We start from the raw sequence: 13,800 nt of genomic DNA, 5'->3' as shown, positions 1-13,800 counted from the left end.
TCTGTGTTCCATTTAGTTCCCGAACCAGAACGTTGCCAACTTAGGCACCAACTGACACTTGAACTCTGCTTTCCGGAATGGGCAGAGGTTACATACATTATCTGAATGGCCCAGTGTTCTGGATTTTTATTTTTGTCCTCTGGTTGCAGTGCGTTTCCTCAGCCGTGTGCCCCGGCTCCAAACAGCTCTCGCAGGGTTAGGCAGATTGCTAAAACGAGGTCTCCAGAGAGAGAGCTCAGTGCATCATCTTCTGGCACCATCTAATCTTTGATGTAATGCTGTTCAGAGAAAATGATCCTTGTAACTCATTTATGGTTTCAGTTTACATTCTGCCCTCTCACATGGTCAGCAACACCTGGGAGCAGAGGAGCTTTCCAGGGAGATTCTTAGTAGCACCACTTCAAAGGGTACTGGCAGAAATGAAGTACATGTATATACGTTCTCCCTGTAACACAGTACCAGTTTTCATGACCTCCCAGCCAATGAGGCAGAAGAGAACATGTACACATGTACACACAATTTAATTGGCAGAGAGATTATGAAATAAGCTCCTTTGCTGTTCAAAGAATTAATTATGCAGGTTGGACACCTGCTGCCCTGCTCTGTCTTCCTAATTGCAGGGGGTGGCACCTGTCCTTGTTAAGTCATAAAAGGGCCATGTGTGTGCATTCCTTAAGCACACAGAACTCCACCAAGGATAGAAAATAATAAGTATGGTTGTTAACAACCAAGCCATGCCGCCTGCATCTTCACGGCAGGTTTCTAAGAAGGTGTGTTAGCCAATTAAGCAAGCAGCATATACGTATGTGATGTGTTTAGGCTCTGAGTAAACTCATGGCCGTGCCTTTGGGGATCATTCTCCTTCAACAGTCTCTTCAAAGATCTCTTGATAAAGACAGTAAATGAACAGAGAAAAATACAAATTCATTTCATTTCATTTAGTTCCCAAACCAGAGGGTTTGCCAACTGAGGCACCAACAGACACTCTGCTTTCCAGAGGAAAAAGTACAGGTAGAAACAGGTAATAAACAGATACAATTCAAATTTTACAAGCAGCATAAAAGTGACAGGAAACTTGTCAATTCGTTTGATTCTGTGTGGACCACACCACTGGAAAACATTCTGCAAGTTTTTAAATGAAAAGCTTAGGAGAGATTTCAAAAAAGAATTTCAGTGATAATCTAGTTTGCATGGTTTTAGGACCTTGCAGGAGTGGCCTCTGATTTCCCTGACATTTTATTTTTCTAATTTGGATACCAAGTTATAATTATTAGCAAGCTAATTACCTTATGGGCTAAAAAAATGAAGTTATTTTTCATAATCCATTATCCAGAGAGTAAAACAAGCCAAGAAAGAAAGAAACGAAGAAAGAGACTTAAAAAGGTAAAACCATGAGCATTTCATTCTCAGCTTGTATGATAAACCATTGAAACTTAAATACCCAACCATCACATACATGGAAAAGAATCAGTAACAAATAGCACATTTTCACCATAAAACTGTATTTAAATATATAGTGGATTTAAATATATTTGATAAAAGCAGAAAATTGGTTTTACCTAAGAGCTACTCATGAATATCATGATTAGCATGCTTAAGCCAGTGTGGTTCATTTTGTCAGTTCCATTGTTTTTAAACCTAGTTGTCAGTGAGATAATGCAGCACTGTAAAAAAAAGATTCATTAACTAATATATTCAGTGACAAGCATAAATCCTTAGCCTTTCCCAGAATTCAAGCAAAACCTTTGCACGTTCTCCAATTTAAAACACTAACAGTTTCTTTCCCCCTGTATTTTCTCAAACACTTATGTTTTCTTCATTGTTGAGGATATAGCTTGTTTCTGTGATTCCTAACTTCTGGAAGAACAGTATTCCAGGGAGTTCTGAGGATTTTACTTGAACAAGAGCAAACAATTATTTTATATATGGAAGACAGTTTTAAAAGAATATGTATCTTCTTGTTAAAAGAACACTGTCTTCTACTGTGAAGATTAAGGCAAACTTTGGTTTGCTTGTTGAATAGAACAGTAATGTTGAGGTATTGCCACGTGTATTCTCTGGAACACTTACATTTCGGAGACGCTCATCACCACCACCGACAGAGTACTCAGTGAAGTTTAAAAAAGAAAGTTTAGTTGGTCTTCATGGAAAACAAACTTGAATCCAGAAAACGGAATGAATTCAAGTTGAAGCCATGTGGCCACCTTTAGAGCACCAATTGGCTAGTACCAAAATGAATGAACAAGTTTAGGGTCCAAGCAAGAACAGATGGACTTTAGGAAGAAAAATCAACTTCTCCCTGTTTTCTGACCTATATACGATCAGTACTCAAAAAACCCAATCCTAGGGCCACTGGCAGCTCCTGATATTTCAAACTTAGGTAAAAGGGTACAGCAGCCTGCGGGGCCGCACTGGTGCTCCCGCTCTGATGGCCACTGAGCGGCAGCGAGACCTCCTGGCCATAGGGTCCTTTCCCGCAGGTAGCTCATTGCACCCCGACCCTCAACCCGCTGTCTGCCTTGGCTTGCATCTGGTAGCCATCACGTGCCCTCCCAGATCTGCTCACCGCCACCCCCTTTTCCTCTCTTGACAGCACTGCTGGATGGTTTGCTGAATGTTGGTTTGGGGTTTTTTTTTAGTCTGTTGATACATGTTCCAACAGCTATTATATTTGACATAACCTATACATTTCTTTTCCTTTTTTTTAAATTGCCCTTAAAGCACACTATTCATCTGCTAGGGCTGTCACAACAAAGTACCACTGATTAGGTGGCTTAAACAGCAGAACTTTGTTTTCTCACCATTCTGGAGTCTTGAACTCTGAAGTCAAGGTGTCAGCAGGGTTGGTTTCCTCTGAGGCTCTTTCCTTGGCTTGTAGATGGACCTCTTCTCCCTGTGTCCTCACATGGCCTTTCCTCTGTGTGTCTGTCCTCCTTTCCTCCTTATAAAGACACTAGTCATACTGGGTTAGGGCCTCTCCTAATGACCTAATTTTAACTTAATTACGTCTTTAAAGACCCCATCTCCAAATATAAGCACATTCTAACTGCAGATTAAGATTCTGACATGTGAATTTTGTGTGTGGGGAATGTACCATTTAACCCATAGAGCACACTTTTATAAAATGATCTTTTGTGCTCCTGTATTTCTCGTGATCCCTAGAACTGAGCAGTGTCCACACACGGCAGGTGCCTCCCACACTTGCGGCGAATGCACGCGTGGACAAAGGTATTCTGAGGTGTTGGAGAGCAAGGGTGATGGTTGTAGATCTTTTAAGTCCTGCATTTTAGAGTCTCAAAACACCACGGGGTAAGAGAGAACAAAGCTGGAATAGAGGTAGTATATATTTCCAATAATCTACCAACTTTTTCCAAATCCAAAAAAAAAAAAAAGTTTAAACATCCCCTTCAGATGCTGTATCCAGGGATATGCTGAGTTCTTAGAGACCAACCAAGCAAGTTTTAAGAGTAACTGAGGTGCCTCTATCCCTGCCATTTTTGGCTTCAAGTTCTGCTTCTGAAGGAGAATGGAAGAATTTACCACAAGGCCAAAGTGACATTTTTATTTTTCCTAAAGTATACAATGATTACTTGATGATTCAAACACTAAAAAATGCCTAATTAGAAGTGCCCTTGGTCAGTTTGTGGCTAAATTATTATGTTTCAAAGAACAAATTTGGGTTAGGGGAAGTTTCTTTAGTTGTGGGTTTTGCTATCAGACACCCATGTTCCTGAGTTCTTTGGCAAAAAAAAAAAAAAAAAAAAAAAATCATTGACTTTTTCTTAAAAAAAAAAAAAGTTCTTGGAAAAACAAATTGTAAGAATAAGTATAATGATTTCTGAGGCTATTTTTCCCTGAAGATTGGACTTGGGTGGCTTTTGTAGTGATGCTTTGAACCTGAAAGTTAATGCGAGAGCAGTCTCATTTTGTTAACATAGACTACCACAGAAGCACAGACACAATGTTTCCTTGATGTTACTTCTCATTGTGTCAGGAGCCTAAGTCTTTCCATGTATTTTTATCATTTCCGTTTACAATAGAACTTTATTTCTTGCTAATATGTGTAATATTTAAAATTTGCAGTGAAAGTCTGCTTTTAAAGGTGGTAATGTAGAAATGTACTTCTATTAAGTGAATCTGTAGTTGATCCCAACTGGGAGCTCCTTAAATTAAGCACAAAGTAGGATTTTATATGCTGTGACTTTGTTTGAAGCCTTAAAAAAAGCTTGCATATTTTAGATGGCAATTTTGTTTTCTTCCCCCATTCCCAGTTAAAGGGAACGTCAGGGGTGACTTGTTTGTCCCAAACAAGGCAGATGGTGGAATTCTCCCAGAAGGATCTGGGCAGAGGAGGGGAGAGCTGAAGGAGGTTCAGGTTGGGGGAACCACGAGGCCCAGAAGGCAGACCCAGTCTGAAGTCAGACTTCCGTTCTTGCCGGATGAGCTCTCAAATATGTAAGATATACATGTGTGTGGGGTGTGTGGACTGCTGTAATTTTGAAAGAGGTGGTAGGCAGTTTGCATTCTGGGGTGATTTGAGGGCATTGGCACAGTGGGAAGTTGAGAATCTGGAAATCTGGTTTAAGTCCTATTCTATACTCACTGTGTGGCTTTGGACAAGTGGGTGACCTTTCTGAGTTTCTGTTTTCTTATCTCTGAAATGTTAAGACCTAAGTTTATTGTCAGGATATATTTGGGGAATATATGCAAACTGCTTTGTAACATGGGATGTGCCGTAATGATAGTTACTATTAGACTATCCCGAAGAATCAACACAGCCATCCACATTTCCTAGCTCAGGCCCCCTGACCAGGTGGACTGACCACTGCCAGTGAAGACACTGCAGTTAGCCCAGTGACTAGGCTACCACATCTGTGGCTTCCAGAAACAAAAATGACATTAAGCCTGTTTGTTAGCCTATTACTAAGATGTGATTCTTCATATTATTTATTGAATGTGAGGCTTATTTGGGGCATTTAGTGAATCAGATCTGGAGGGAATCTTACCTAATTTCCTCCCCTTCCTTCAAGCAGGGCTGTATCAAATGTGAATTAACTCTGGCAGATGGTTGTTAGATTCTGTTTCTAAATTTCTTAAAGGAGATTTCACAGTTTTCCTCTCTAAATTCTTTCAGTAATTTGACAATTCTTATGCCAAGTCCCTTTCTTATAGCTGACCTAAATCCATGTTATAATTTAATTCCTAACCCCCTACTCCTGTCTTGCCTGGTGATGGAGAACAGCTGGTCAGCAACCTTCTTATGCTAATAACCCTTTGTATATTTAAAGAAGAATTACTCAATTCCACTCAGGCTCTCTACCTTGTCCCACATGCCCCCACCCCCAGATTCATCAGCTGGTATTCTCTGAATCATTCATGGCAATGCTGCCCATCTCCCTGCCTCTCTCTGACACTTTGCTACTTTCAGGCAGTGAGCAGTGTGTTGCCAGTGGCCACATGGACCTGGGGAGAATGCATGTTGCTTGTTCCTGTCCTCCTCATGTTTTGTGCATAATGTTGAGCCTTTTAATCAATTATTGGAATAACCCCTAACGGAGTTTTATGGGTATGTGGCACATTTATCTCATAAACATGGAGTTTTGCAAGTATACTTACCATAGGTTGTTTGAAAGTTAGGCCTCCCCAGTGCCTTAGTTTGCTCAGCGAGTCATTTCAGGAGGTTGCCACTTAGCGTGCTGAAGATAACACTGATTGACATCTTCGCTCTGCTGGACTTACTCTTAGAAGGCACTGAGCCAGAACTCTCCTGAGTGCAGTGTACGTTTGATGCACCCTAACAGTCTGGAAGAGGTGAAGGGCTCTCCCAGTGCTCTAGGTTGTAATCAGGAAAGAAGTGACATTGAGGATTGAGCTCATGAAGTTGATCCCGTGTGGTTTCAGAGTCGATGCTGTTTTTAATCTGAATGTGTGTGCTTTTATGTCTCTGTAGGTTTATTACCCAGAGCTCTCTGTCTGGGTCAGTCAAGAACCATTTCCAAATAAGGAAATGGAGGGGAGGCTTCCTAAGGTAAGATCCCTAACTACCATTTTGTTAAAAATGTTTTTTAATTTAGAGGCAACTAAAAAAAAAAATCAGTTATTTCTTTTTTATTTTCATATCCATTTAATCTACAGTAAGACTCTATTACCATGATACTGTTATGACCTTGGAAATAAGATATACTACATATATACTACAGAGATACATAGATATATATAGATATCCTAAAGCCCTATGACTCTTAACGTTCACATTATCTTCCTTTCTTGACAAGTCCAAAGCAGATATTCATTTAAGAATCATGGAATCAATTTATCAAATACACATTTTACAGGTTTTTACTCTGTTCGATTCTTGGGTAGATAAACTCAAGTATGATGATTAAGCTAGAAGATATCTTAAAAGTATAAAATGATGACACTTTTGTCTGGTAATAGTGCCTCAATGTCTGATGAAATTACCCAAATAACAAAACAGAACATAAACTATTATTTTTCTTTCTTCTAATTTCTAGGCCTAAAAGTATTTTCTACAAATATGCTTTCTTTGTTCTGACATCTTAGGTGTGATAATTCTGTACATTAAGAAAATTTGTCAGATTTACATTTTGGATTCTAGCACCATTTCCAACAACACCAGCACTTACCAGTTTTTAGGGTAGATACCTTTGGACTTGCCTGTTAAGGTAAATATCAATTTGACCTTAAGGAGGAGGACTGTACTTTTTACCATTGAGCTGTTGATTTTGCAATTAAGGAGGAAAAATAAAGTGCACTGAAAGTAATATTTCCATTCAGAAGTTTCATAAGTGTAATTGACATGTGGTGAGGCTTTCCCAGCTCTTATGGACATTTTAATGTTTGAGAAACTCTACTTACACTAAATGGTTTCAGCAGTTCCCTATCTTTTACTGACAGGCAGAATTTGAAGAGATTGTGTCAACTGGCGTTTGCACTAAGTGAAAACAATTCTAAATCACTTTTAATCTTCCAAAGAATTTCTGAAGCTCCAGGTTGAAACCAGTGTTAGGAAAGTAGGTGAACAAAAGGATCTGGCCTTGCCAGAGCTACACGTGTGCCGTCTTGTAGAGCAGGGGTGGAGGTGGCCTCGTGTATGGGAGCTTTACTCAAAACACACGCACACCCCCCACCCCAACACCAATCCACCACCAGCCACCACTACCCTACCATACCAGCACCTCACCCCCCACCACTACTCTTACCATACCAGCACCCAACCACCACTCCAGCACCCCCCCACTATCACTCCAGCAGCACCCCCCCCCAGCAGCAGTATAACTCTAGACATTCTTTACTGGGAAGCTCGAGGCACGATTCGTCCGAGCAGTTGACGGTAAGACATCATAATGGAAGGGGTAACGGAGAGTATAGTGTTTTCATTATTTCTGCCCCATGCACCCATTCAGAAGTCCTCTCTTTGATACTGGTGACATCAACCAGAGTGGCAAGACTAGGCAAGTTCTTCAATGAGGTCACCAGTGCCTCCCTTTTTCTTAGAAGGCCAACCCCAGGACCTAGGCCTTACCTCCACTGAGGCATGCTCCACAGGGTTGGCACAATGGATCCTGAAATTCAGGTCTTCTGTTAATTTAAATTCTTTCCTCTCTCCATATGTGAATAATCCTTTAAGCATAATAATACATTTGTCCTTCCCGGCAGTTTTCCTTGTGGAAAAGCATATCTCTGTATAATCAAGAAAAATAATCTTGACTTATGGTGTCCAAGGCACATTATTGAGAAACTGGGGGACTCATACACCATCAGTTCTCGGCAGAGAGGGCCATGCAACCTGAGGTAGATTAACTACAGAAGGATCCAGGAGAACCGGTCTGTGGGAACACTGGACCCATCTGCTCCTGCTCCTTCAGTCTTCTAGAATGCTCAAGAGCCTCAGTCCTCTGGGAGCTGTTAGGTGCTACATGATGGAGGAAGACAGATTAGTTTTGCCTGAATTCTTATAAGGCCTTACTTGTGGAGAAATAAGACTACATAGTGTCCCATCTTCAAAAACCTTCTCCCCTTGCTATAGAGGCCTACAGTTCTTTCAGTGAGGGGCAGACTATCTTCTTTTATCAAAAACTGAGGGACAGGAAGTAAGGACTGAAGTCTAGTAAATTCCGGCCTCCAAAGGGAAGATGTGTAGAACTTTTTCTGGCTTGTCGGACTGGGGCCCCTCAGGGGGCTTTAGTAGCATAGCTGTCTGCGTACCACTGCTGCCTTGCCCTTGTCCAGTTACTTGGGCGTCTCACATACAGAAAATAAAGGGCAGGACGGACAAGGACTATTTTTGTCTCTTTTAATCACCGTAGCTTTAAAATCTGAGTGTTCAAGCCACAGTAGGTACTCAGAACATGAATGATAAATGAAGACACAAATGTTTGGGGGGGGGTGGTCTCAAAACAGAAGAAAATAGTACAAATGATAAATTCAAATCTGAAATAATCTCCTTCACATTTTTCCCCCTGGAAATATCTCTCCCCAAATTACCCAGAATCCCCCCCCAATCTTCATTTGGTTTTGTTGTGTATTTTCCATGGAGGGAATGGGTTAGTAATACGGAGACTTAACCCAGAGACTGACTATATGTTCACTGCTGAACAGAGTAAGTGTGAACTGAAGTGAGCAGCTTTAAGGGCAGCCACATACAGACTGTAGCTGAGTGAAATCACACTTACGAAGTTTTGATTTTCCTTCCTGGCCTGTGATAATTAGCAGCCACTGAATTCTTCATTTGTCCAAAACCTAACTTTGTCGTATCTTGAACCGAGCTGAATGGCTGAGGGGAGAGGAGGAGCAAACAATTGAGAAGCACCAGGATTACAGTGAATTTCTTTTTTTAAATCTTGGGACTGTATGCCAAAATTTCAAGATTACAATTATTTGCACAACTGAAAAAGACTGCCCAATATAATGACTCTAGAAATTTATCTAGATCCTTAAGTATGTGTGAGTGATGAATGACATTTTAATTCAGTTTTCAGATTTGGTCCTATTGCTATTTAGGGATAGCAAACCAACTTCTAAATCATAATCTAAGACTGGAACATGGAAGTACTCACTAAGTGAATTTTTCTACACATCCTGAAAATGTATGCTCTCAAAGTCTGAGATTTTTAAACACAAAATTTAGGCATACCAGGTGTTTAACATTTAAAAAATACGTACAGGAAATAAGACTTATTAAAGCCGAATTATCCATTACATTTAGTTCATCCTGGAGCTGCTGAAAACATTTATTCAGTTTCAAGTTGTTTGAAAGTTGAATTCTTAAAAAGAAATTCAAATGCAATAATTTATAGATCTCAAAGCAAGATTATTTAATCCAAGCGTTCATATCTAATCAAAATAGCTTATGGTAAATGTCCTATTGGAACATGTGATCTGAGCAGAAAGGAAAAAAAATCCTTTAAAACCATATTGGCTAATATGTCTGAGAAAACTCCAGCAATTAATGGTTTGGCTGGACAATAGTCAAATCACTATTTTCATATCCGATTGGGATATACACGGTATTTGTGGTAGAGCTGAACAAATGGGCTTCTTGTCCACTTGCTCTTTGGTTATGATGGAGAGCTTCTCCCCATGGGTGCCTGATGGAGCATCAGTGCCAATGCACTTGAATTATTCTAGACAGAAACACAAACACCTCACTCACGTCAGGCTTGTGAGGATAGACTTAGTAGGCCAAACGAGGTGGATCTCACTATCTCCTGGCCTGGGTGTCACACTATCCTCCTCTTTCCTGCAAACACTCCCACCTTTGGTACCCACTTGTGGTTCTGATTATCAGGCCCACATGGACCGGGCCAGTTGTTCATAGGAATAAACCATACATACATTACCTTTGTACAAGCTGTGATCTCCTTTTAAATATTTTTATTATATATTGGAAAACAGGCAATTACCCACTTCTACCACAGCCACTGAATGCTTTAAAGAAAATGTATTAACACTCTTATGAGCACCTCTAACCCAGCCTCATGTGGGGCCCTGTCTCATACTAGAAACTGTCCTCAGAAACCTGACTCTGGGGAATGCTGCCTCCCACATGGCTGGGCACAGCCATTAGAGAAGCACTCGATTCTCCCGAAGCCAAGCCAGTGAGTGTTTAATTACTTCATGCCCCCACAGACCTAATATTTACATTCAGGGGAACTGTGTTTAATATGTAAACTCTGTTTGCAAAACATCTGGAGTTCAAGGATAAAAGGCGGGAGGGAGAAGCAAAAAATTTCAAATGGCTTCAGAAGCATGACTAAGTGTCTTTTGTGTGTGTGGGTCCACCTGCTTTTCAGGGAAGACTTCCTGTCCCAAAGGAAGTGAACCGCAAGAAGGATGAGCAGACTGAGGCCGCCTCCCTGACTCCACCTGGCAGCAGTGAACTCCACTCCCCAGGCATCGGTTACCTCCACTCTTTTTAATCGTCACACCTCCATCTGTATTACATATGGTGTATGGGTATTGATGAGGTCATGGTATCATATATGGGATTTTTTTCTGTGTAAATCATCAAGTATAAGAAGAAACTATGGGACTCTGAGCCTTGCTTTAGAGAATTTACAGTGGACAAATAGGTATCATCAATCCAGTTTTTAATCATTCTGACTCAAGTGAAACCGCTCAGAATTTCACACTGTGAATCCACGTTTACAACCCTTACAGGTGGGCCTTCAGGCCTGGTTCTCGACAACGATGTCTTCCACAACTCAAACTCCCTCTGCTCTCACACAACCGGTCCACTCCTGTCTTTTCACTCACACAGCTCCCGACTGCTTCTCGCAGAGGCTGAGAGTCCCCCTTTTTTTTTTTCATTTAGATGTAACAAGCCTAGTAGTTTATGTTCATCAATTGTCTGTATATCTATATTTTATCCATGTACTCTTTTGATGTATAGAAGTAGTTTGAAACTCATCGTTTCCTTGTGGTAAGTGACCGAGATGCTGCCACAGGACCTGAGACACTGATGAATGGTGCTATTTTGGACTTTCAACATGCTCCTTGGCGAGGTAGCTCTGATGGAGTTATATTTTATTTCCATGTTCTAAGAAGGTGTTGGTACTCTGTTTCCCTGAATGTTGTTCTCTAGACTGGATTGACTTGTTTTCCTCGTGTCTTCAGTGTGGCTTTCTTCTTCAGCGTTGTAGGTTGAGTGAACGCTACCAGAGAGAGTAAGAGACTCACGTCTCGCCGGCTGGCACTCACGGCCATGCAGTCCCTGTAGCGGGAGCAATCACAAAACTGTAATTTACTTACCAAATCTCTTCTTTCCGGTAGCCTCGCCTGCCTAGCTTACAGAAAGAAAAGCAATAATTTGACAGGCGTTTTTAGGTGTCTCTTTTGGTTCTTTTTGTTTGAAAGAATATTTGGGGGAAAAAAAGGGCAAACGTTTCAAATAAACGCCCTGTGGGGAAAAAAAATCCAAAAAAAAACCCACACCTGGCATCTGAATAGGAATCTGAAAATTACACCTTTCCCAAATATTAAGTGGAAAAAAAAAAGTATAAAATTAAAAAAATAAAAGGCAGAGCACTCTTGTCAGTTTTGATAAGCAAGGTGTAGACTTTACATTTTTGTCCTTGCTCCCAATGAAATGGATAAACAAAAATAAAACCAGACAATACCATCTACTCATGGATTGTTGTTGTGTTAGCCAGTCTGAAAGCCCACCTTAATTTTTATATGACTGTCTTAGCTCTTCCTTTGCCGGGGCAGGCTGTGCTCTGCTCTGTTCCGCTTCTGACTGTTAGCACCGATGATGCATGCACTGCCCTCTTCCTTCTCTCTCGCTCCCCCATTGGCCTGAGTTTCTTGTGCATTTCCCTGCTCCCTCCTTTGTTGGGATAGGTATATCAGCTGTGTAAATAGAGCAAGAAAACAGTATTCTGCATCTGTGGCATTTACGTAGGGTTGCAGTTGTGCACTGCTGAAAATGCAGGCTTTTGTAGCAATGTGATCTTTACTGATGCACTCACAACAAGTACCCAGTGTATTTTAGCTATTTTAGTAGTATTTGTTCAATAAATATGCAAGCTGTAAGGTAACTGGCTTGGCTCGTCATTGGAGAGGAGGCCTACTTTTGAATGCTTTCACTAGTTCTTGTTCGTTTGCATGTTCTCAGGGCCCCCAAGGTAGACAGAAGAGCAGATATGGAAAGAGAATCAGCTCTTTCACGCATGTTCCCTTCTAAAGGTTCCACCGGATCAGGGGCTGGGCAGTGGCTTGTTGGGACCATTTTGCAGAGCTGCCTCTGGATACAAAAGAGAATTCAACCAAGACCCTTTTAATTCCACCGCAAAACTCATTCTTTCTTACTCCTTGCCGTTAAGACCTGCTCTGTGGCATTCTTTATCCGAAGGATACCTAGACCTCACTTCTTCACGGAATATCTGCACTTATACACAGACAAAAGTCTTCCGCTTGGAGGAAGATAAAAATGTGAGACAGGATTTTAAGTCATTAATTCATATGTCCCCAGGTACCTGGGACCTAGGCACACGATGAGATGGCATCACCAGAACCTTCTGGAGGTCTCCCGTGACCCCACAACCCAGAAATCCAGGGGGGGGTGATCCTCTCCCCGTGCATGAGAAATGCAGCTGCTCCCTCCTCCTCCACAATGACGTTCAACTTCACCCGGCTTACCACAAGCTGAAGTGGCTTGCTGGGTCCGGATACTTCAGTTTCACGTGACCAGAGGCCAAGGCACAGGCCTCTGAAATAAAGGTCAGAAAGGAAGGAAAGGAGCGCCAAACTGGGTGCTCAGCTTCTGGAAAGTGGGGGTCAGATGCTGAGAAATCCTGAGTGTCGACACGTGTGTCGGGAGGGACGTTTATGCTGGGGAGTTACTTTTAAAGTTCATGCACATCTCAGAGTTTGGTTAGTAACCTATTTACCCTCAACTTTTATTAATAAAAAGGAGCCTTAGAGCAGAAGTAAATCCCAGCTGTCCACCACATACTCGGAATTTGTTTAATCTGAAAGAAAATTCTTTAAAAGGAGCTACCACTACTTTTTTGGGTAATGCCATCCAGAGGTTAATATTTCTGAATGTAAGAGAAGTCCTCCTTAAACTTAATTACCTTTCGTCTTAGAAACAGTCGCCATTTTCCTCACCCAACAGCCTCCCATTCCCTGTATGCTTTCACAGCTGGGAGGCGATGGGTCTTGTCTTCCTGCCATTGCTACGTGGGAAAGCAAGCAGGGATGAGGCCAGGCCATAGAGGTGGTATGGCCTACGTCGCTTTATCTGTTGCCACAGAACACATTGCAGCCACACCATGCATCCTGAAACAAGACACTTTTCTTATCCCACAGATTCTATTCTATTCAGGAGCCGGTTAGCTGGTGCTTCTGGCTCAGGATCTCGTGAGCTTGCTGTCCAGAAGTCAGCAAGCTGCAGTCATCTGAAAGCTGGACCAGGCCTGGAGAATCTGCCATTGGCAGGAGAACTCCATTCCCCTACTCATGGGCCTCTCCACAAGGCTACTTAAGTGTCCTCATGACCTCTGGCTTCCCCTCGAGCAAGTAATTCGAGAGCTGGGAGTGAGCCACAATGCCTGTGACCTATTCTCAGAAGTCACTACCATCCATCATATTCTATTCATTAGAAGTAAGTCACTAAATATAGCCCACACTCACGGGGAGGGAATTAAGCTCTACCTCCTAAAGGGAAGAATACTGAAGAATTTATGGCCACATTTTAAAACCAGCACACCATCTGAAGTTAAAGCACTCAGGGTAATTGTCAGCCAGGAGCTAAAAGAGAGAAGGGTTGAAATA

At 41.6% G+C, this 13,800-nt stretch overlaps 1 protein-coding gene across 2 annotated transcripts in view; it reads left to right on the top strand.

The window, feature by feature from the left end:
* The window catches only part of NREP (neuronal regeneration related protein), a 28,693-nt gene extending 16,631 nt beyond the window's left edge, over window positions 1–12,062 (top strand). For both annotated transcript variants that reach the window (XM_048221215.2, XM_057307347.1), the window contains exons 4-5: window positions 5,951–6,028; window positions 10,317–12,062. In XM_048221215.2, the coding sequence (XP_048077172.1) occupies window positions 5,951–6,028; window positions 10,317–10,442 (204 nt within the window). In that variant the 3' untranslated portion in view covers window positions 10,443–12,062. The remainder of the gene's footprint in view (window positions 1–5,950; window positions 6,029–10,316) is intronic.
* The last annotated feature ends 1,738 nt before the right edge of the window (window positions 12,063–13,800 follow it).

This window comes from Ursus arctos, unplaced genomic scaffold (genome assembly GCF_023065955.2).
Source record: "Ursus arctos isolate Adak ecotype North America unplaced genomic scaffold, UrsArc2.0 scaffold_5, whole genome shotgun sequence".
NCBI lineage: Eukaryota > Metazoa > Chordata > Mammalia > Carnivora > Ursidae > Ursus > Ursus arctos.
Note: the sequence above shows the minus strand (reverse complement) of the source record. Positions and strands in the feature narration are given on the sequence as shown.